This window comes from Microcebus murinus, chromosome 6 (genome assembly GCF_040939455.1).
Source record: "Microcebus murinus isolate Inina chromosome 6, M.murinus_Inina_mat1.0, whole genome shotgun sequence".
Classification (NCBI taxonomy): domain Eukaryota; kingdom Metazoa; phylum Chordata; class Mammalia; order Primates; family Cheirogaleidae; genus Microcebus; species Microcebus murinus.
The window spans coordinates 27,353,150-27,376,367 of record NC_134109.1 but is presented as its reverse complement, the minus strand read 5'-3'; the positions used below and the strand labels follow the sequence as shown (position 1 = coordinate 27,376,367).

Below are 23,218 nucleotides of genomic sequence, written 5' to 3'. Positions count from 1 at the left end.
TTTAATCACTGGTTGAAACTCTGTTATAATTTATAGAGCCTCCAAGGCTCCAAAATTTGGAGTTACTTCTCTGGCCTTCAGAACTGCTTATACATATGTGTATAGCTGTGTGTAAAGGTTCATTTTAAAGAAAGTCCTTATTTACTTGTGTTTTGGATCAGGGTTACAGATTGGGTTGCTTGAACACCAGTCACTAGAGAGAATAAGAAAAACAAATGAAATATTCTCTTTTTTCATTTCACCCTGCCTGAATGTGCCACTTGACTTATCTTTATTTATTTATTTTTTTCTCTTGTGTCAGACTTTTTTTTTTTTTTTTTTGAGACAGAGTCTCACTCTGTTGCCCGGGTTAGAGTGAGTGCTGTGCCATCAGCCTAGCTCACAGCAACCTCCAACTCCTGGGTTCAAGCAATCCTTCTGTCTCAGCCTCCCGAATAGCTGGGACTACAGGCATGCACTACCATGCCTGGCTAATTTTTTCTATATATTTTTTAGTTGGCCAATTAATTTGTTTCTGTTTATAGTAGAGACGGGGGTCTCACTCTTGCTCAGGCTGGTTTTGAACTCTTGACTTTGAGCGATTCGCCCGCCTCAGCCTCCCAGAGTGCTAGGATTATGGGCGTGAGCCACCATGCCTGGCCTATTTTTTGTTTGTTTGTTTGTTTGTTTTGTTTTTGTTTTTGTTTTATGGCAGACTATTAATCATTCAAACATTCATGGGTCAGAACACTGAATGTAGACATAGCCTCTCCTCTCTCTGTCACCTAATGACACAAATGTGACACAGCACCCACATCTGCAATGCCTCTAGGAGAAGTTATCTGTATTTTCCATGCAGCCCATTCTCCACTTCCCATTTGAAAGGGCAGATACATGTTATTCTCATACTCATGGATCAATATGTAATAAAACCAAGAGCCCATTACCCAGAAATCTTAGACCAAACTCTCATTGATATATGAATTATCTGGAAAATAGCCTACTTACTCCATACTCATACAAACATTTCAAGATTCTGTGACAATTTAGTGACTGAATCTTTTTAGCATATGTTGCTTCACCTATCTTGTGGCATAAAATGTGTCTGGTTTCATGCATAGCAGCAAGCAGTCCCTTTGTTGGTATAGATAATAGATACTTGGGACCTTCTCTAAGATTGACTTACTAAGTGAAATGCAGGATACTCAGTTAAATTTAAATTTCAGATAAACAACAAATACTTTTTAGTATAGTGTGTCTCATGTAATATTTGGGACATAGTTTACTAAAAAACTTACTCATTGTTTACCTGAAGTTCAAATTTAACTGGGCATCCTGTATTTTTATTTGCTAAATCTGGCAACCCTACTTTAGGGTCATCAGAAGTTTTTTAAACCACCACAAGTTCCAGTGGATTAAAGTACTTGTTTAGGTATGGCACTTAAATAGGCTACAGAGCTTGAAATGCTGGGATCCCAGTACTATATGGACAGACAACTAAAAGAAGAAAAAAAATCTGCCACTATCACAACAAATGATTTATTTTTTGTTTTTGTCTTTTTGTTTTGTTTTTGTTTTTGTTTTGAGACAAGGTCTCATTCTGTTGCCCAGGCTAGAGTGCCATGGCATCATCATAGTTCACAGCAACCTCAAACTCCTGGGCTCAAGCGATTCTTCTGCCTCAGCCTCCTGAGTAGCTGGGACTACAGGTATACACCCCCATGCCTGGCTAATTTTTCTGTTTTTTGTAGGGACAGGTCTTCCTTTTGCTCAGGCTGGTCTCTAACTCCTGGCCTCAAGTGATCTTCCCACCTCAGCCTTCCAAAGTACTAGGATTACAGGCATGAGCCATTGTGCCCAGCCACAAATGATTTAATACGAATGTTGGGGAAGCCACAGTCAAGTTGATTCTGCACCATTATTGGTTAAATGTATCTTTTGCCTGGGAGCCTACAAATTTGTTACAGTAAGCATTTGCATTTCTGAACTGGATTGGAATTAAGGTCATTTAGTAAGAGAATTTACTATTAAAAAATGGAAATAGTTTAGAAACAGAAAGTATCTGAGGGAGAAGCTTACTTATATTTTCACTGTAGGAAAACCTAGGATTTAGAGAAAACAAACCTATCATGTGATTAGAAGAAAGAAGGGGACATTCAGAAACCTGAGCAAATTTCTCAGCTGCCATGGAAGGAGGCAGAAAGCAGCACACCATGGAAGCATGTGTGTACACACATTTCTAAGACAAAGTTGCTGCCAGGCCAGGCATGGTGGCTCATGCCTGTAAGCCTAGCACTCTGGGAGGCTGAGGCAAGAGGATTGCTTTAGGTCAGGAGTTTGAGACCAGCCTTAGCAAGAGCGAGACCCTGTCTCTACTAAAAATAGAAATTAGCCAGACAGTTAAAAATAGAAAAATCAGCCAGGCATGGTGGCACAGGCCAATAGTCCCAGCTACTTGGGAGGCTGAAGCAACAGGATACTTTGAGCCCGGGAGTTTAAGGTTGCTGTGAGCTAGGCTGATGCCACGGCACTGTAGCCTGGGCAACAGAGTGAGACTCTGTCTCAAAAAAAAAGCTGCTGCAAATACCTGGGCCTAATGAGATTTCCAGTTCAGGTTACCTAAAGCCTTTCACGCTCCTTAAAAAGAGATTTTGCTATATTTTAAATGTTAGAATCTATTCTTCCAGAATATTTTTGTGGCTTATTTATTGATTTGGTGGTTTTAAAACTCCTGCCGAGGCCGGGCGCGGTGGCTCACGCCTGTAATCCTAGCTCTCTGGGAGGCCGAGGCGGGCGGATTGCTCAACGTCAGGAGTTCAAAACCAGCCTGAGCAAGAGCGAGACCTCGTCTCTACTATAAATAGAAAGAAACTAATTGGCCAACTGATATATATATAAAAAATTAGCCGGGCATGGTGGCGCATGCCTGTAGTCCCAGCTACTCGGGAGGCTGAGACAGAAGGATCGCTCGAGCCCAGGAGTTTGAGGTTGCTGTGAGCTAGGCTGACGCCACAGCACTCACTCTAGCCTGGGCAACAAAGCAAGACTCTGTCTCAAAAAAAAAAAAACAAACAAAAAAAAACTCCTGCCGAGCACAAGCAGAATAATTTTAGTTGCTAAATAAATAAATCATTAAATTGCAGTGATCAACTAGGCAGAAACAGGGTCCTTTAGCATGCAGAAGACTGTATGTATACTTACTGTTAAGGGGAGAATTGAAGTTTTGTGTTTCAGAAAAGGTGGATTTGGGGAAAGTCACTTAACTTCACACTGAGAAAGTTTCATGGGGAAACCAGAAGTGGTAACAAGAAGTCTCCATTGGAAGGAGATGATTTAGGAACGCAGGGCATGGGGGAGTAATAGCCCCAAGGGAACACGGCAATTTGCTTGGAATAAACAGAATGCATGGTAAAGTGGCTTTAAAATCTTCTGCAGGCCCTTTCTGACCAGATACCCTCTTCCTGATGGCCCATAAAAGCCAGTCGTCATTTTCACAACTTTTGCTCACTGTGTAAATTCATTTAGGAAAACTATACTCTTCCAGCATTAACTGGAAGATCTTTTATCTTCCCATTACTTTCAAGGGAAGGTTGTCAAGGTCTTAGTTATTACAGGCTGGCATTATTTAACTTTTTTTTTTTTTTTGAGACAGAGTCTCGCTTTGTTGCCCAGGCTAGAGTGAGTGCTGTGGCATCAGCCTAGCTCACAGCAACCTCAAACTCCTGGGCTCAAGCAATCCTGCTGCCTCAGCCTCCCAAGTAGCTGGGACTACAGGCATGTGCCACCATGCCCGGCTAATTTTTTTTCCTATATATATATTAGTTGGCCAATTAATTTCTTTCTATTTATAGTAGAGATGGGTCTTGCTCTTGCTCAGGCTGGTTTCGAACTCCTGACCTCGAGCAATCCGCCCGCCTCGGCCTCCCAGAGTGCTAGGATTACAGGCGTGAGCCACCGCGCCCAGCCTATTTAACTTTTTATTCATGCCACTGCCTGGGGCGTCGCACAAGGACCAAAGTCAAGTGATCCCCGAATCTGCTTTATTTTGTGAATCAGCTTTATGTTGTTGATTCAAAAAGGGGGCCTGTTGGTCAATGTCCAAATCTTACTGTGGTATCTCACTTCAGTTATGGGACGGTAGTGACAAGTGGTGTGTGAGCTGTCTGTGTCCCACCCACCCTTAGTTTCTTTGTGTGGGAATATTGACTGATTACTAGGGATTAGGAGGAGAAAACCAGTTCAGAAGAGATTAGGAAGGACTACTGAAGTAGGTGTCCAGGAAGATACTCTTCTTTCTGTACCTTTCTTATGAGAATTGAGCCTTGTTCTTTTGTTTTTTGTTCTTGAAACTCCTGGCCTCAAGCGATCCTCCGCCTTGGCCTCCCAAAGTGCTAGGATTACAGGGTGAGCCACCTCACTCAGCCCTTTTTGTCTTTTGTTATAAGGCATTAGTGTGCAGGGCTGACATTGGCAGGAGCAACCTTGTATAACCGAGGTGGGCTGATCAGATGGTATAGCTCTCCCTGAACTCTGGCCCCCAGCTGATGTGCAGCTGGCCTAGGGCAAGGCCTAGCACTGACTTCTGCATGTTTGTCTGAAAGGCAGGAAACTCCTCTACTTTGGTATGTAGCATTGATGTTTGTGACTGCTCTTTAAAAATCCCTGTTTGCCATTCTTTCTCCATAAAAATGCCATAGGGCTGCCTAACAGAAATTGGCTTTAAGAAATTTTGAAATAATTATCACCTGGCTTTAATTGTGAATTATAGTCAGATAAGTATATAAAGAGAGGGAACATATAAGCAGTCTGTGACCAGTAGCTGTATTTAAAAATATTTTATTTTTTTGAGTAGGTAATACATATGGTACAAAATTCAGAAAGATACAAAAAGATACAGCAAAAAATCTCCCAATCCTGTACCTATCCATCCTGTCACCCTTCCCACAAACTACCCTTGTTTCTAAGAATTTATCCCACAGATAAACTCCCATAAATATAATGTGAAATAACATGTGCACAAGAATATTTATGACAGCATTATTTATAATAGCAAAAGATAGGAAACAATGGAAATGTCTGTCAATGAGGGACTGATTAAATAAATTATGGTTTATCCAGTCTGTGGAATAGAATACAGCTATAAAAGGGAATGAGGGAGCTTTATTTGCAGGTATAAAGTGAAAAAAGCAAAGTGTAGAATGGCATGCATTGTGTGCTATTTGTGTTTTTAATAAAGGAAATATGTGTGTATGTATGCAATATCTCTGGAAGGACAGGTAGGAAGGTGAGGGTGGAAGGGCTAGGGGAGCACTGGGAATAGTATTTAAGAAGGTCCCGTGCCTGCAGGGTATGTTTGGGGAATGGTAAGATATTCTCTGAATGGTGGATGTAAGGCAGTGTGGCAAGGATGAGGTTAGCAGATAACCACTTCTTTTTCCCCTTTCTTTAGACAAATAGCAGCATATATCACATGCTGTTACACAACCTCCCTTTTCCCCTCAGTCTATTCTGGATATTTTTCTTATCAAGGCATTTAAAGCTACTTTTTTGTAAGGGTCCCATAAAAATTGTTTATAATCTATTTCTAATCTGCTATTACAAATAACGCTGTAATAAAAAACCTCTTACATATGTTATTTTGCCCTTGGTGTAAGTATATCTGAAGATTAAATTCCTAGAAGTGGAATTACTGGATCTAAGAGCTAGTGCTTTTATAATTTTGAAAGACATTGTTGTATTGTCCTCTTCAGAGGTTGTACCAATGTATACTCCCATCAGCTATTACGAGAGTGCCTATTTCTCCCAATGCTTGCCAACTAGGAATCTTAACAAATTTTTTGATCTTTGCCAGTCTGACAATTTAAAAAAGTATCTCAGAGTGGTTTTAAGTTGTACTTCTTTTATTATGAATGAAAGAATATTTTCATATGCTTAAGAACCATTTATTTTTGTCTATTGAAAACCAGTATAGTCACCTAGAGTAAATTATTCAAGCTTTCTGTGTCTTAATTTCTTCACCTGTAAATTGGGAATAAAAATGGTAGATAGGATTATTGGATAATTAAGTGAAATTTATGTACCATACTCAACACAGTGCCTGGCACAAAGCAAGCATTCAATAAGTTATATGATGGCTGACAATCAGAGGAGCAGGTAGGACAGGAGAGATTAAATTAAGAAAGTTGCATTCATTTCCATGTCTCCAGTCACATGGAGGCTTGTTCATTGACATTGCCATTCATCAGAGACATGCAAAGTCAGAGCTTTCCTTGTCTTTTCATAGTAAAGAACCTTTTCCCATTGGAACCCAATCACGGCCTATCAGCAGAACTGACCAGGAGGAGGTAGGCACAGCCTCATCTCTAATATTTAGACTTAGGCAACATGGTAAAGAAATTTGGTCTAATCTGAAATAAAAACAAGAACAGAAGAGCCCAGATGTACATTTCTTTATTCCATCATGGTTCTGAACTCCCAGCTAGCCTGGGCTGGAGTGAGTTTCTGCGTGTAAACTCAGAGGATGCCTGCCATCCATTATCTGAAGGGAAGGAGGGCAGGGGCTTCTGAGTAGAGGGGACAAACAACATTGGAAATCTGGCTTCCTTTGAACAAGACTACACCAGAAAATAGACCTTTTTATTTTTAGCACATCAAACTGGTCCTTACAAAAGGAGAGCCCAGAAGAGGTCTGTTTCCTGTAAGAAGCAGTATGTATGCAATCATGTTCTGTGGAGATGGGTGTTCTATCTTGTGGCATCCCTTGCTGCTGGTGCACAGGGGCTGCCACTGGGTGGATTTTGAATGTTAATTTACCAAAAGCTACTTAATATTTTCTTTAGGCTTGTATAAAGCCTTGGCTTCCCCTTTCTTATCAACTCCACGTATTTTTCGAATTGCCCTCTTGCTGCTTTCTCAGGCTCTTTGTTCCTCTTCATTTGTGCCTCTTACATTCAACAAGCTACTACCAGTCATGCCTCTCTGAGTGAAGGGTGAGGGGATCTTCTGCCACTCCCTGGGGCCAGAGAACCGGCTACAGGACGGAGATGGGGCACAATCAGGGCCCAGACCAGACTGGCTGAGTGGTGGCAATGGTTCTTGGGAGGGGGCATTGGGGTCAGTCTCCAAGCTCCCCTGAACCCTTTCTTGCTCCACAGATTCTGAAGGACCTGCCCAGGGCAGATGTAGCCTCTGTCCCAGTTGTGGAATCATCAAGATGATAGGTGGATCGTGGCTGGAAGGGGGTGTCTGCAGTGTGAGGCCACAGGGCCTTGCACATTTGCACAGCTCGAGCGGGTGGGCGAGGGCCATCCTTTGGTTAGCATCCCATAGCACGGCCAGGACAGGTGGTGGACTGGGCCTCCTGGCCAGTGGCTGAAGCATGAAAGCGATTGGTGGTATTTGAGCCAAGCAGGGGCATGGAGGCGGTGATGGAAGCTCACAGCCAGGGGCTAAGCTGGGCGAGATGAAGGCAGGCAAGGCTGAGCCTCTGGCCTGATGTCGTCATGGTGTCTTCCCAGCTAGGAAAGCATCCTCAAGGCCCCGGCCTGTGGCTGGAGGCCATTTCCAGGTAGCTGCCCACACTGACCCCTTGCTGCTACTTCTTGGCAGTGCAGTGTGGGGGTCCTGCTTCAGCCACATAGCCTGGGGAGCAGTGGCAGCGGTAGGAGCCCTCTGTGTTCTCGCAGTAACCGTGGGCACAGAGCACAGCAGGCCCATTCAGGTCCTCACACTCATTCACATCTAAGAGGGAGGGAAGGAGAGAGCTGTAGGGATCCCAAGTTACCTTTGGCCTGTGGCCTCTGGCCCATTGGTCACTAAGTTCTGTGACCCCTGCCCTGCAGTGGAATCCTAGGTATGACAGCCAGAGGCTGAAGTCACTTCCCAGAACCAAGCAACTCAAGGACACAAAGCAGAGGGCAGTGAGCTCATACTGTGCCCAAGGCCGTGTTCTCTTGTCCCTGCCTCTCTGTTGTCTCGGAGCCTCCATGGAAGGGGCTTTCTAAGCACAGCATCAGACCTTCCTTTGGAGCTCCTCACCCCCAGCCTGACGCAGACGGCCGCACTAGGGGGCAGCAGAGGACTGTTGAACCACCCTGTGTCCGTCGCTCTGCGGGCAGCGGGCCAGTCTGCTGCGGCAGGATTGAGACTTACCCACGCAGGCCATGTGGGCCGCGTCCAGCTGGAAGCCCTCAAAGCAGTCGCAGGTGTAGCCCTCCCGCACGCGCACGCAGCGGCCGTTCTCACAGCCGTTCAGCACGCCGCACTCCTCCGCCTGCAGCCCTTCGAAGGCGGCCGGGGGCTCTGGTGGGGGAGTCAGAGCGAGAGGGAAGCTGAGGCCTGTGTCGGGACCCCAACCTCTCCAGTGCTGGGACCCTCACCTCCAACACAAAGGGTTGCCCCTATTGAACTGTAGGGATGGGGTGGGGAGGGTCACAGAATTCTCGCAGGAAGACGCTAGAACAAAAGGAATATTCTTAAAAAAAAAGTATGCCATTTGAGGTGAGAGAGAAGTATGGCAGAGCACTTTATTTATTTATTTATTTATTTTTTGAGACAGAGTCTCGCTTTGTTGCCCAGGCTAGAGTGAGTGCCGTGGCATCAGCCTAGCTCACAGCAACCTCAAACTCCTGGGCTCGAGTGATCCTTCTGCCTCAGCCTCCCGGGTAGCTGGGACTACAGGCATGCGCCACCATGCCCGGCTAATTTTTATATATATATATCAGTTGGCCAATTAATTTCTTTCTATTTATAGTAGAGACGGGGTCTCGCTCTTGCTCAGGCTGGTTTTGAACTCCTGACCTTGAGCAATCCGCCCGCCTCGGCCTCCCAAGAGCTAGGATTACAGGCGTGAGCCACAGCGCCCGGCCGAGAGCACTTTATTTATTTTTGTTTTTGAGACAGAGTCTGACTCTATTGCCCAGGCTAGAGTGCCGTGGTGTCAGTCTAGCTCACAGCAACCTCAAACTCCTGGGCTCGAGTGATCCTTCTGCCTCAGCCTCCCGAGTAGCTGGGACTACAGGCATGCGCCACGATGCCCGGCTAATTTTTTTCTATTTTTAGTTGTTTGGCTAATTTATTTTTACTTATAATAGAGATGGGGTCTGGCTCTTGCTCAGGCTGGTCTCGAACTCCTGAGTTCAAGCAGTCCTCCTGCCTCGGCCTCCCAGAGTGCTAGGATTACAGGGGTGAGCCACCACGCCTGGCCCCAACACAGCACTTTAAATGAGGGCTCCAGTGAGGTTTGGACTCACCGCTTTCGTCATTCCCAGCTCCTGAGCAGCCGGGTGTTTCCATATGGTTCTGGGGCTAGGGTATGGTTGGGGGGTATTTTGTTTAAATCTTTACATCATGTTTTCCGGGGGGATTGGCAGCAGAGGGGCTGTATTCAACACAAGGCAGAACTTCTGCCAGCTCTGCCTAACCCTCTTCTCTCTCTAGGCGCCCCTCCACCCTGTGCAAAAGGCTCTATACCCTGTGCAAAAGGCTCTATCCCCCGTGGCAGTACGGGTTTAATCAGTCTGCTGTGGTGGCTGTGCCTGTTGGGGGCGCTGTGTCCATGGCACAGGTGCCAGGCCCCACTTTCTCGTTAGAATCCCCCCTGAGTGCTGGAACCGTCACCATTCACAAACTGAGTCACCACAGCAGGCCTTTAAAGCCATTAGAAATCTGTAATTCCTATTTCAGGTCAAAGTTTGAATGCTGGGTCTCCTCGGAGCAGGTTATTCTGTGTCCTATAAGTGGTGTGGAGGGAGAGGAACAGACAGGAGGGAACCCGCTCTCTCGCTCACCACTCCCACAGGGAAGCTCGTGACAGCGTGCTGTGCCTCATTGTGTCCCTGCGCAGTGCATCACAGGGAGTCGTTAGGCTCTGACCCCCGCATATGGAGTTGTCTCTGGAGTGACCCATGAGCAGGGACTTCTGGCTTGGTTCATCTTTCCTGTCCTCACCCTGCAGCCCAGTGACTGGCAGGCAGAGGAGATGGAAGTGAAACAGCCTCAGTGCCCACCTCGTCCCCATTTTTGCAGCAACACAGACCTGGGTGGCTGGCCACGTAGTGGGGCTGGAGTTCTGAGGGCTGCAAGGGAGACTCAAGCACCAGTGTGTGGTCCCCTGGGTAGCTGGCCGTGTTGGGGAAGGGGGACTCGGGGACGGTGTCCTCAGGGCCCAGGTAGTTGTAGAAGGGGGCCCCGTCTGGGCCATAGAGGCTGTAGTGCAGGTCGTCGGGCCCAGGGCCATATTCATAGCCTGGCCGGAAGTGGACCCCGGCCTCCCGCTCTGCCTCGATCCGGGCCACGTTGCACAGCTGAGCATAGACCTCTGTCAGGGAGGACGGAGAGAGGGAGTGGGCTACAACTCCAGCTGGCTAAAGGGAACCAGCGCCCTCTGGGAGTTCCCAACAGCATTCCCCTCGCCAGGCCTCCCTGCACTACTTTGTCCCCAGACAACAGGGATGGAAGACAAGGCGGCTGCTGACTGCCCTGCTCTTCTTTCCAGCTCCCCCCCTTCCAAGGTGAGGGCGTCCCCCTCCCAGGGGCCAGGCCCAGCCCTGCAGGTGTCTCCCCTTCGCTCCCCCTCACCAGAGCTCCTGGGGGGGCACAGCGCACACTGCTGGCTCCAGGCCTCGCCGTCTTGGCAGCAGCATTCCGTGTAGGTGGTGCGGTGGCTGTGCAGGGGGTGGCTGCACACGTCACTGGTGACTTTTTTCCAGCAGACGTCCATGTGGATGTCGTGGTCAGGGAGGTCCTCTGGCGGCACAGGGCATGGAGGCATGTGAGCCCCCGAGCCCAGGTCCCCCTCCCCCGCCCCCCCGGCCCCGGCACCCAGGCCCACTCACCCGTGCCGCCCGTGCCGTTCACGCAGCGCTGCTGGCTGAGGTCCAGCGTGAGCGGGGGGCTGCAGAAGCAGTGGAAGGAGCCCTCCGTGTTCACACACTCACCGTTCTCACAGACCATGTCCTGGCACTCATCGTGATCTGGGGTGGCAGGAAAGGGGGGGCAGTGCCAAGGCCACCTCTCCACTGACTGCCCTCAGGGAAGGGGGTTCTCCTGTAACTGACGATGCAGAGGTAGCCTCCTGCCTCTCCCTCCCCAAGCCAGCCCAGCCTGGGAGGCCCTTCCCTGGGACATCTTTCCAACAGGTCCTTGGGGACAATCCCTGACAGGCCAGAGCTCCCAACTCAGACCTGCCTGCTGCAGCGGGCATCCTCCCTGGAAGGGGCACTCCCAGTGAGAATGGGACTGGCCGGCCGGGGCTGCGGGCCGGGGCTGGGGAGGGCCCGAGTGTGTCCTCACCCTCACACTTCCTGCGGGAGGCATTGTAGTGGTAGCCAGGATCGCACAGGCAGACGTAGCCGGGCACCGTGTTGAGGCACTGGCCGTTGGGGCAGAGCCCAGGCCCGAACATCACACACTCGTCGGCATCTGCGGGAGGGCAGAGCTGAGGTGAGGGGAAGGTGAGAAGCAGCATGAGGCAGTACTCAAGACCAGGGACTCCAAAGCCAGACTGGGTTTGAAGCCCAGCTCTGCCATTTACTAGTTGGGTGGCTTTGGGCAAGTTGCTGAAGTTCTCCTTGCCTCAGTTTCCCACATACTACTTAACCTTATACAGTTGTTATGAGGATTAAAAGGTGTTAATACATGTAAGGTGCTCAAAATAGTGCTCAGCACACAGCAAGCGCTCAAGGAAAGCTACTTCTGTTTCTATCATTTCCTTCTCAGCACAAGGACACCGAGGGGCTCAGTACCTGGACCACCCCAGTGTGAATATGGGTTCCCCAGAGTTTCTGGCTTCATACATGGGGCCAGGGAGACAAGCAGCTGCCTCTGGCCTCTAGGGCAGTACTCTCTGTTTTGTTCCTGTGCCAAAGATGGCTGGGGGTGGGGTTAATCAAGCCATCCTGTTCCTGGAGGGTGCGGCCTTGGGGGAGCAAGGAAACTGAGGCCAGGGTCATGTGGACACTCCAAGAGGAGCTTGGGTCAGAACTTCCAGCTAAAACTCTGCAGGGAGTCAGCCTTGGGACGGGGAAGATGGAAGCAACCTGGGAGGTCAGGGCTGGGTGCAGGACTCCTCAAGGGACCTCCTGGAAGACCAGGCCAGGCCCCACGCAGGTGGACGGAGTGTGGAGGGAGGGTACAAAAGAAGGTTACCTGTGTACATGGTCTGTCCAAATGTCCAGGCTCCTTCCACAGGGATGTAGCCTTTGCCACTAGGGCAGATCTCACTGAATTCAACTGTGCAGAGAGGTGTCTGGGCTCAGAGAGGGAAAGGCTCTGCCCCTTTCCTCTCACCCCTTCTCTCAGTGTCACCCTGCAGAGCTGACCCTAAGAGGAACTGGGACCTTGGGGCCTTACCTGAGTCCTCCGATGGGCAGAGGTCACAGGCATCTCCCCAGCTGGCGCCCTGGGTGCAGCAGCACTCAGCCTGTGTGGTGTTCCGGCCCAGGACACTGGAGCAGGGTGGGTGGCCGTTCTGCCTGGAGTAGCATTCCATGCGGAGGGGCTCTGGGGGGCGGTCCCCTGTCGGGGCCTCAGGGATACTCTGACCTGTGCATGGTAGATGCCCCATACTGTTATACCTTCATGACTCTCTGAGGTACCCCAGACCTTGAATTTCTTTCTTAAATTTAATATTTATATAGCACTTTACATTATGCAAAATGCTATTACCTGTATCACCTCACGTGCTGCTCTAACCCCTATGAAGTGGGTATTATTATCATTATCATCTCCCTTTTATGGATGAGGAAGCCGGGGCTTAGAGAAGCTAGGCGCCTTGCCACAGCCACGTTGCTGTTAAGCAGCAAAGCAGGGATTTGGCCCCAGTTCCTCTGGTGCTATCATTCTGTTTCTAACGCTCTTCCCAGCATCCCACTTGCCTTCCTCTCCGGCGGTGGGATGACCTGTCCCTGGTGCACCACATGGCAGTCCTCTGACCTATTCTTCTGCCTCACATCTACCAGCACCTTCCACCCCGCCTCGTTCTCAGTCCTCTCCTTTCCAGGTCAGTGCAGGCCCCTGAGTCCTCGGCCAGCCTGGGTGAGAGGCTGAACCCAGCAGCTCTGGGGTGGGGTGGGAAGTGGAGGGGTCAGTTTAGCTCAGCTTCAAGTCCTCTCTCATCCAGAAGATTCCCAGGGATTGGATGGATTCAAGGTCCCTCCAAGGCTCAATCTGAGGTCCCTAGGGGCCACCCTAAGTCAGTGTCAGGGTTCCAGAGCCTCCTCAAGGGTCATCACAGCCCTGCCGCCTTTCTGGACATTGCCTGGCCTGGAGCAGACCTTCGGCCTCCACGCTCCATTCCCAGCCTCCCCTGCTCTGCCCCTGGCCCGGCCCAGTCTCCCTCCCAGCGGCTAGAGGCCCTGTAAGCCCAAGAGCCTTCATGGCCAATGACAAGAGGGGAGGGAGGTCCTTGCAGTCTCCCGGCCTCACCTCCAGCCCCCCGTGGGCGGCAGCGCCCCTCCTGTGCGTCATATTCCTCAAGGTCGCTGGCGCAGAGGCACAGGAAGGAGCCCTCCACGTTCTCACAGAGCGCGGCCCCGCACACCGCCAGCATGAGCTCACACTCGTTCACATCTGCGGGCATGAGGACAGGCTCGTGGGCGGGAAGAGGCGGTCCATGCCGCCCATTCCCCCCAGACAAACAGGCTGGGCCGTGGGGGAAGAAGTGAGATGGGTATGAATGAGCAGGAAGGAAGAACAGATGGACAGGATGTGGGAAGGAAGAGAGAAGGAGAGGAGTGGCAGAAAAGGGTCACAAAAGTGACAAAGAGGAAGGGGTACCCCTCTGTACACGTTCCCCAAACCTCGTGCCTCAGGGGCCCCAGGGGCTCTAGAGCAGGTGGCGCCTTCCCTACTGTGCTTGTTCCCCTGCTGGTGGAGCAGGGCCTGCTCCCCCGCCAGCCCGCAGGGTGCCCGCTGCAGGGGGCCTTGAAACCCCCCTCTTCCTTGAAGCCTCCCTTGCCCATGCTATGGGGACCTAGGATGAAGCCATGTGCCCAGGACTATTTCAGGAGGGGGCCCTAGGACCTTCCCTTCCCCAGACCTTGGGTCACCCAAAGGCTTCTCACCCACACAGTCCCAGCCTGAGGGCGAGATCTCGAAGCCCTGGTCGCAGAGGCAGCGGAAGGAGCCATCGGTGTTTTCACAGAAGCCGTGGCTCCCACACATGGTGTCGTTGGCACACTCGTCTATGTCTGTGGACAGTAGGCGGTGTGCGTGTGCAAGCGCACGTGCTCCCCCCTCCCTCTCCTGGGAATACTTATTTGGTCTATTAACACCCAGATCTGTGAAAAGCAACCTCTAAACACAGGACAAGAAAACTAACAGTAACATTCCTCTTCAATTTCTGTGTAAGCTCTGCTGTATGGAAAATACACAAACTTCGAACAGCTGCAGAAACAGTCCGCAGGAGAAAATCGTTTCTAGCTCAGTACATGAAAAATGGGCGTCCTCGGCCCGCAGGCCTCCAGCTCTCCCTCGTACTTACCAATGCAGTCTCCGTTCAGGGCCATGTGGAAGCCAGGCTGGCAGCCCAGGACACAGTGGTAGGAGCCAGGGCTGTTCTCACACTTCCAGGCCCCACACACGGCGTTTTCGTAGTCCTCACATTCGTCAATATCTGTCCCCAGAGTCACAAGAGGGGACAGAGGTGGCCAGGTCACTGCTCTCGTCCTACTTCGCTGGCATTACAGGGTCATGCCTCACACCCTCTGGGGTCCTTGATCTGTTCCAAATGACTGTGCTCATCTCAACCCCAGCACACCCGGTTTGGGACAATCGCCCCCCACCCAGCGGGGCTGAGCACGTAGGAAGAGAACTGCGTGCCATTCGGGAAGCACTTTATACTTCTCTGCATGTGAAACCTTCAGTGGGGTGTATGACAGAGCTGTCAGCATATCTGTCTCCCTTGCTCAATTTTAAGATGGTCTATAACTGTCTATTTGTCCTAGCAAAAGACACTGAATGTAGCAGGTGTTTAATAAATGTCTACTGAACCAATTTGGCTTTTAGATTGTGTGCTCTGCCAGCACAAAGATTATGACTGTCTTCACTTTGTCATCCTTGGACAGTCCCTGAGCCAGCAAAGGCTCAATAAATGCATTATCTATCAGATGATGAACTTGTGGCGAACACCTGCTTCTCGGGAGCTGAGGGACAGGAGGGTGGAGGTGGGCAGACTGAGGCAGAGCCCTGTTCTGTCCCGCAGAGCCCTTACCCACACACTCCCCGCCGTCTGGGGAGGGCTGGAAGCCAGTCTCACACACGCAGTCGAAGGAGCCCTCGGTGTTGACACAGTGCCCTCCCAGACACCGGTCTGTGTCGGCACACTCGTCCACATCTACAACAGAGATGCTGTCAGCAGACCCTGCCATGGTCCCTTCCCTGTTAGGGCCCCATGCAGCGTCCTTTGGGAGGTTAGGGAGTGGCTCAGGGTAGGAAAGGGCTGGAAGATCCGAGGGAGAGTCCAGAGCTGGAAACCAGAGGCTGGGCTGGGGGGAGGGTGCCTGGGGCAGCGGCTCTGACACTCAGAGTTTGGGCAGGGTGCACGCCTGCCGCCAACCTCCTGAAGGGGCCCCCCCGCCCCCCCACGGCAAACACTGGCCTCCCGTCTTCCTATCCCCTGGTGGGCCCGTGAGCCTTTCATTTCAGTACTGGTGTCAAAATGGACTCGGCTCTAGATGTGGCCTCTGGCGCCCCTGCCGCTGGCCAGTAGCGTGCTGTGCGGGCCTCTCACCCAGGCAGCGGGTGCCCTGCTCTGCGCTGGCAAAGCCGGGCGCGCACAGGCAGAAGAAGGAGCCATGGCTGTTGAGGCACTCGCCGTGGGGCGCGCAGTGCTCCTCCCCCACGCACTCGTCCATGTCTGTGGGGAAAAGATGGGCAGTGGGTGTCTCCTGGGGATGTCCCCACCTCCCCACACACTCGCTGTCCCCTGTCCCCAGTGTGAGAGCTGGCCTACTCACCCTCACACACGGTGCCATTGGCCAGCTGGAAGCCCTGGGGACACAGGCACAGGTAGGAGCCTGCCACGTTCTTGCACTCGCCTCCCAGGCAGCTGCTCTGGGGGTCTTCACACTCATCCACATCTGTAGGGCACACAGGGGAGGAAGGCAGCTAGTGGCATCACCTCCCAGGACAGGAACCAAGGGGGGGGTCTCCAGAAGACCTGCCACCTGCATGTGGAGACTGGACCCGTAGGGAAATCATCCCCTCCTAAAGCAGCCCAGCTGGGAGGGGCGTCCGGGAGCCTGGAGGGAGCAGGCTGACTGCAGCTCCTTCCCCTCCCGACCACCCCCGCAGGCCCCTGCCTCTGGATGGGCTTCCCCACTGGCTCTCTCCCCCACTGGGGGGTTCTCACCTTCACAGGTGTGGCCCAGGGGGCTGGGCCGGTAGCCGCCATCACAGTCCTTGCAGGAGAAGGAGCCCACAGTGTTGGTGCAGACCCCCGAGGGGCAGACTCCCGGGAAGGCGCACTCATCTAGGTCTGAGACAGACAGACGGACAGACAACCTGGGAGGACTCCCTTCACCTGCTGATGCAGAACCTCACACCTCTGGCCTTCCTCTCTGAGCCCCTGGGGAAGGGCAGGCCCTGGCTGGGGGCCTTCTATAAGGCAACCCCAACACACCCTCCACAGAATGCTCCGGGGGTGGCTCTGCCCTCAGCTTCCCTCTTGTCTCTGTGACTCCCTTTTCCTCCTGTCCTCACCTCTGAACTTGGGGATTATGACAATAGAAGCTCTCCCTGGGGGTCCTCTAGTCCAGCCTGGAGGCCCTCAGCATCAGCCCAGAGCTGGGGGCAAATGGAATGTTCTTCGGGAGGTGAGAAGGCCTCCCCAGGTTACCTTCACAGGCAGTGCCATCCTCGTTCACCCAGTACCCGCTCTCGCAGACGGAGCAGGCGAAGGAGCCCTCGGTGTTGAGGCAGAGGCCTGCGGGGCATGAGGCCCGGCTGGCACACTCATCCACATCTGCAATGGGGCATCGAGTTCTTGTGGGACTCTGCAGCACAGACATGCCAGGACAGCCAGAGACGGACAGGTGGGCAGGGACAGGGAGAGGACAGGCCTTGGTGGGCGTGGCTGGGGAGGCAGGACTGGGGTGGCTGCTGGGGTGGGGGTGCCAAGGGGAAGGAGCAACGGGCTGGGCTGCCATAGAGGACAGGTGCTTTGGCACCTGTGTACCTTGGCAGCCCTTCTCGTCTGAGGTGACCTCGTAGCCGTGCTCACAAGAGCATCTGAAGGAGCCTTCCAGGTTGATGCACTTCCCGTGGGCACAGACCCCGGGGGTCAGACACTCATTCACGTCTGTGGGAGAGAAGTCCAAGATGGCAGCCGGCCTCTCCTCCTTCATGCAGCCCCCACCAGCAGGCTCTGAGCACCTCAGTTATGGGGCCAGGGAGCTAGTCTTCAGTGGGGCCGTAGGCCACCTGGGGGACCCTGAGGCCGTGCTCCCTCATCCCACCTATGCAGGGCACGGTGCCCTTTGTCCCGGGGCTCACTTCAGCCCTATGTAGTAACACAGCGCCCTGCTTACATCCTGAAAAGGGGGTCAGGTTCCCCAGCCCTGGAGCTGGGTTGGCCCATCTGAGGACACTGGAATGAGGTGTCCGAGACCCTTGACTCACCTCATCGTAGCTCTGAACCTCTCCGGCCTCCTACCTGCCAACCAAACAACCCGTGTTCCCAGCCCAACAGCTAGCTTCAGCGGTGGGCGGGCGGTGGGGAGGGAGGCCAGGCCGTGCCTGGGTGGCCGGGTGGCAGTCTAGAGGGCCTGGGAAATGCCTGCCCTCTCCAGAGCCTCAAAGCGTCCATTCAAAACTCAGTCCCTCCTGGCATTCTGAACCCCGGGCCCCTCTTCCTGAGGGGGCTGAGGAGAAAAAAACACTCCTACTCCTGGGTGAGCTCCTTCAGGGGGGAGCAGGGCACCCACCCCCCAGGAGGTGGTGCTGCTTGGACATTGCTGTGGAGATATGGGGGGCAGAAACCCTCCTCCCGGGGAGCTGAGGAAGGGCCTGCCTGCCAGCTCTCGCCACTGAAGTCAGCTCCATCCTGAGACCCTTAGGCTCCTCAGCCCACTCCCTAGGATCCAGCCACAGAAGCTCCTGGGACTTTGGGTTATAGCTCTAGGACGGATATGGCCGAAGAGCAGAAGAGGCCTCTGCCCTAGCTGATTCAGAGGCAGAGCACCAGTAACCGAAGCACACCCACCTCATGCCCACGCTGTCTGGGAACTGAGCCGGATCACTGTGTACAATAGCCTCCGAGCCACTCCCCTCTGCCCACGTTGTTCCCTCCCTGTGTGTGGGCCCCACCAGCAGTCCCAAGGCTGAACAACCCTCCTAGCGTCTTGGCAAGCAGACCTCACCTACGCAGCTCCCGCTCTGGCCCCTGTAGCCCTCCTCACAGGCCACGCAAGTGTAGGAGCCAGGGGAGTTGACGCATCTCCCATCAGGGCAGGTGCCAGGGTGACGGCATTCGTCAATATCTGCAAAACAACAGCCCCTCCCTTGGTCATCTCTGGGAACCACAGCATGTGGGTAGGCCTGTGACAAAGCAAATCCTTGACCCTGCCCTTGGTTGAGGGGAAAGATGTCAGTTTCCGTGCAGATGAAAAGAAGGAAAAAAATGAGAGTTACCCTGTGTTCCCAACTCCACCTCCCACCCGTTGTCCTGGACAAAAGGGAGAAATGGAAGAACTTAAAAATTAGATGGGGAGACTCCCTGGGTGGATGCAAAAGGCTGCGGTTACCACGAGCTGTGGGAGGATCAGAGAGCTCAACTTTGTGAGCTGGGCTCTTTGGGATGGGCTTTCCTATCTCCCTTGGGGAAAACCTAATCCTTTGTAGGCAGAGACAGTTACTGGAATTGGACGAGCTCGGCACAGGAACTGGCTGGACTGCTGCCAGGGCCCCCAGAATAGATACCCAGGGGGCAGTGAAGGCAGAATGGGCTTCCCTGCACCAGGAAATGAGGACCAAGGATGAACCTCCCAGACCAGTCCTGAGGCTGAGAGCAGACCGAAGGGTGGAGGCCAGCAAGATTTCTCTGCTGGAGAGGTGTCATATCTTAGTCCAACCAAGAACTAGGCAGGGCTCATGCCACATACTCTGGTGAGACCCAGGAAAGTCGGCCAGAAAGGTTGAGCCTGGACACCAACAGGACAGACAGGGAATGAGGGGACCCACAGAGGGAGAGTGACAACAGGAGGAGGAAGGAGATACTTCCCCCAGGAGCTGAGGGGAGGGCTAGTCCCCATGTGACCTGGCATGTCAGGGAGTCCATCACCAAGGCACCCAGGGGACCTGGACTACATTAGGGAGGTCATATCACAGGGCCTGAACCTGCTCAGAACTGCAGGAGGATGTTCCACCAGCTCCACGTTGAGACTCCTGGTCATCCTTCATGATAGACAGCTTGGCCAAGCTCCAGGGCAAATGGGAGGATTTATTCTTTCTAAATGGGTAGTGGTCATTCTCCTAGAAGAGGTCCACCAGCTTATGCAGATTCAGAGGCGCTACTGCCTGGGAAGAAGAACTACCCGGCACCCATGGCGGAAATGCAGAACCCTGGCCACGGGTCAGAACACAGGCTTTCTGCAAGGTCACTAAAGCTAGCAGCTATTATTGCAGAACAGGACTTGGACCCTACGGTGGAGGGTGAAAACGAGTCCTCTCTGAGGTTGTTTGGTTTCCTGAAGTCAGGATGCATCAAAGCCCTCTGCCCCATGGGACTGGGATCCTCTGAAGCCTGAAGCTTCACCCTGAGGGTCCAGAAGAAGAAGATACACCACAGGGAAGGTGGTTATCTGCAAGAAAATGCCCCCAACTCCTAGGTAATCTTGGGGACACTGAGGTAAGGCTCATCTCTGGAAAGAGGGCAACCACAAGGCCCTAGTAGGTTTTCAGTGACACTAGGCTAAGTTATTTTAAGAGTTTTGGTAAAGACAGAGCTGGAGAGACAGTGAAGGATCTATGATGATCAACTTTTGTGGCCTGGGAGAAAGCAGCCAGCACCACAGCCTGCTGGCCTTGGCAGTGATGCCTAGAGGAGGATGGGCAAAGCCCTTGGGAGTGACAAGCAAGCCATGCTTCAGGATGCCTGGCTTTGTGGACAAAGAGGAAGAGATTGAGGCAAAGATCTTCCTAAATCCATGCCAAGAAGAAATGAAGTCTTTGCACATCTCCCACAGGGACCAGGCAATGCAGGGAGGAGATTAGGTTTACCAAGAGCAAAGGGCCCTGAGGTCTGCTCTGCCCCAAGCGCGCTGGGCACATTTTGGAGGTGGTGTGTGAAGTGTCCTAATGCTGGGCATTTAGGAGACTTGTGGTGCTCACTAATGCTGTCCATGAATTATTCTAGCTCTTCACTTTCTGGGCCATGGTAGGCTTGTGCCTCCTAGTCCCTTGTGATTAGGTGGGGCCATGAGACTAGTGCTAGCCAGTGAGCTGTGAGTGGATATGACACGTGTAATTTATGAACCAAACCATTTAATTGTGTGTAACCCTCCAGGATGCTCTTTCATTTTCCATGGAGACTGGCCAGATTCCAGATACTGGCTACTCCTTTAGCCTATGTCTCAAGTGAGGAAACATGGGACAGAGATGGAAACTTGTATTCTATATCACTAAGATTGGGGCTGTTTGTTACTGCAGCATAACCTGGTCTATCCTGGCACACTGCTGGCTTCTTCCTTCCTCAGACCAGAGCCCCAGCTGCGGAGGGGGAGGGTAGGTGATCACAGCAGCCCTGTCTCCACCTGAGCCAGGGAAGAGCTCTCCTGTGTGGAAGTGGACCCAACTGAGCCATTATCCACACTAACCCAATGGAACTAGATGAAGATTCTGGATGGTTGATTTTGTCCCTAGATATCCTGAGGCTGTTCCATCAACCTCTTGGTACCTGGACTGGAGCCAGTCCCCAGCTGCAGATATTTCTGCTTAGTGCAGGGGTTGAATGTTAATCTAAGACAATGGTATGTTTGGTGGGTTTTAATACTCTGGTCAATGGGGGCAGGAGCTATCTGTCCTATTTATTGCTCTATGCCCAGCCCATGGCTGACACATGGCTGGCACTCAACAAATGTTAGCTGACCAAAGAATAGCATGATGTGTCTCCAGCTTCACACATCATCTTCTTGGTATAAAGCTGTTGAAGAAACCTCAAAGGACCCATGCAAACAGTCACCTGCAGGACCAGCTAGACTGGGAAGATCCTGGAGTTTCTCCTATCAGGGCTCAGCCCTGGAATGAGGACATGCATAACCACACACCTCTATTCCTTGTGGCAGCATGGGGCGGGGGTGGGGCAGGCACTCAGGCAGGGGCCAGAAGCTCAGGTGACCTTGGATAGGGGTGAGGCACAGCAAAGGCCCTGGGAGCTTGTAGGGGAATCTACCCTCTGTCCGTGGGAACCCACAGTCCTGGTACGACGGAAATGCCATGGAGACTATTGGATGGGCTGCTGGCCAGACCACTGAGTCTTTCACCAGAGACTTTGAGTTTCAGTGGAGAGAGTGGTTTTTCAGTTGGAGGAAGAAGAAAGAAGGAGAGGAAATTGACTGGGCTTGCAGGGTGATGGGCCGGGTTTGTGGTTACTGATGGAAACCTGGAGAAGTGTGCAGGCTACATCATTCTTTCTTTCAACAGACTCAGGGTGTCTGTCCTGGGCCAGGAACTCAGCCTGACCTCCTAGATGAGGTGTGTGTCTAGAATTTTTCCCTAGGAAGGGAAGAGGACAATCCAGAGGAGTGGGCTGAGGTGTGAGGGGAGTGTGGACGTGAAAAAGAACAACCCTCTGATAGTAACAGTTCCCCCTAGTTACTGAGGGTCTGTGTGTGCCAGAGACGGGGCCGAGTGAGCACTTTGCATATTTTAGCTTATTCCGTCCTCACAAGCATCTCTGAGATGGGCACTATGGTTTCCATTTTCAGACACTGAGACAAGAGCCAAACCCAGGCCTGTCTGTGCCAGAGCCTGTGCCCTGAACACGGACTGGTTAATATAAATCTGATGTTTTTCATGTTCTGGTATTTTCTTGGTTCATTTCCGTTAGTCTTGCTTTTCTTTTTAATCAAGTTAAATGTCAAATTCATAATGTTGTTGTGTTGCTTAAATGAGGTGATCTGTCAAGGCCCCAGCACAGCCACCAGGCATCTACCAAATGGTGGGTGTCTTCACTCTCCATCCTCCTGGCAGTTGCCAGGCTGTCATGTGTCCACTGTGCTAATGAAGACAAAGGGCGTGGGTTCTGGCATTGGTCATGGGTAGGCCTGAGTTTTAAAGGAGAAGAGCATGAAGGAGGCATTGAGAGGAGGAGGGAACACACCGGGGTGGGGGCAGAGTCACCTGTCCTGCACCTGCAGCCCCTTTCCCCTGTGCTAAGACCATCTAGGATTCTGGACTTTGCTCCCATGGTAGTGGCATTGGGGGTGGGGGGACTGTCCCTTCACAAGGTACAGGAGCTCCTCCCTCACCTCCAGAACCATCTGAAACCAGGCAAGTCCTGGCCAGGGAAACCTGGAGGCTGGGAGGAGTCTGAGCCTAAGCCCAATCCAGGGCAGAGTTTTCCCAGAGAGCCTTAATTTTTTTTTTTTTTTTTTTTTTAGACAGAGTCTCACTTTGTTGCCCAGGCTAGAGTGAGTGCTATGGCATCAGCCTAGCTCACAGCAACCTCAAATTCCTGGGCTCAAGCAATCCTGCTGCCTCAGCCTCCCAAGTAGCTGGGACTACAGGCATGTGCCACCATGCCAGCTAATTTTTTCTCTATATATTAGTTGGCCAATTAATTTCTTTCTATTTATATTAGAGACAGGGTCTCTATCGCTCTTGCTCAGGCTGGTTTCAAACTCCTGACTTCGAGCAATCCACCCGCCTTGGCCTCCCAGCGAGCTAGGATTACAGGCGTGAGCCATCCTGCCCGGCCTCAGAGAGCCTAAATTTACCCTCATTTATTCCTGTCTCAGCCAGTCTCAAGAGCACAGGATCTAGGCCTCCTTCAAGCCTGTGACTTCCCAGCCTGTCAGGGTGGCAATGGTGGCAAAGCTGCCAGGAGGTTTTCAGAGCTGGCATGAGAGTTCCAGGCTCAAGTCAGCAGGGAGGGTCTGTGAGGACACCAGTTAGCAATGTCACAGTGCCTTTGGCTGTATCTGGGGAAGGGACAAGGATCTGGGATCCCACATTCCTTCTTCCCTTGATTTGTTCAACTAGCACTGTTGGGTGCTTCTCAGGTGTGCATGCCTGGATTGTC

At 52.1% G+C, this 23,218-nt stretch overlaps 1 protein-coding gene and 1 non-coding gene across 3 annotated transcripts in view; both read right to left on the bottom strand.

Annotated features, from left to right (window-relative positions):
* Positions 1 to 686: 686 nt before the first annotated feature.
* Positions 687 to 818, bottom strand: LOC142871784 (small nucleolar RNA SNORA17). The gene has a single exon (XR_012919972.1). It is a non-coding gene; the product is annotated as a small nucleolar RNA SNORA17 (small nucleolar RNA).
* A 3,980-nt stretch (positions 819 to 4,798) lies between these two features.
* The window catches only part of LTBP2 (latent transforming growth factor beta binding protein 2), a 134,825-nt gene continuing 116,405 nt past the window's right edge, over positions 4,799 to 23,218 (bottom strand). For both annotated transcript variants that reach the window (XM_012742037.3, XM_076003865.1), the window contains 18 exons: positions 18,339 to 18,458; positions 17,156 to 17,278; positions 16,817 to 16,942; positions 16,331 to 16,456; positions 15,936 to 16,058; positions 15,710 to 15,835; positions 15,191 to 15,313; positions 14,462 to 14,593; positions 14,043 to 14,168; positions 13,405 to 13,548; positions 12,331 to 12,522; positions 12,127 to 12,210; positions 11,272 to 11,400; positions 10,815 to 10,952; positions 10,558 to 10,725; positions 10,016 to 10,297; positions 8,131 to 8,280; positions 4,799 to 7,719 (listed from right to left, as the gene is read on the bottom strand). In XM_012742037.3, the coding sequence (XP_012597491.2) occupies positions 7,574 to 7,719; positions 8,131 to 8,280; positions 10,016 to 10,297; positions 10,558 to 10,725; positions 10,815 to 10,952; positions 11,272 to 11,400; positions 12,127 to 12,210; positions 12,331 to 12,522; positions 13,405 to 13,548; positions 14,043 to 14,168; positions 14,462 to 14,593; positions 15,191 to 15,313; positions 15,710 to 15,835; positions 15,936 to 16,058; positions 16,331 to 16,456; positions 16,817 to 16,942; positions 17,156 to 17,278; positions 18,339 to 18,458 (2,558 nt within the window). In that variant the 3' untranslated portion in view covers positions 4,799 to 7,573. The remainder of the gene's footprint in view (positions 7,720 to 8,130; positions 8,281 to 10,015; positions 10,298 to 10,557; positions 10,726 to 10,814; positions 10,953 to 11,271; positions 11,401 to 12,126; positions 12,211 to 12,330; positions 12,523 to 13,404; positions 13,549 to 14,042; positions 14,169 to 14,461; positions 14,594 to 15,190; positions 15,314 to 15,709; positions 15,836 to 15,935; positions 16,059 to 16,330; positions 16,457 to 16,816; positions 16,943 to 17,155; positions 17,279 to 18,338; positions 18,459 to 23,218) is intronic.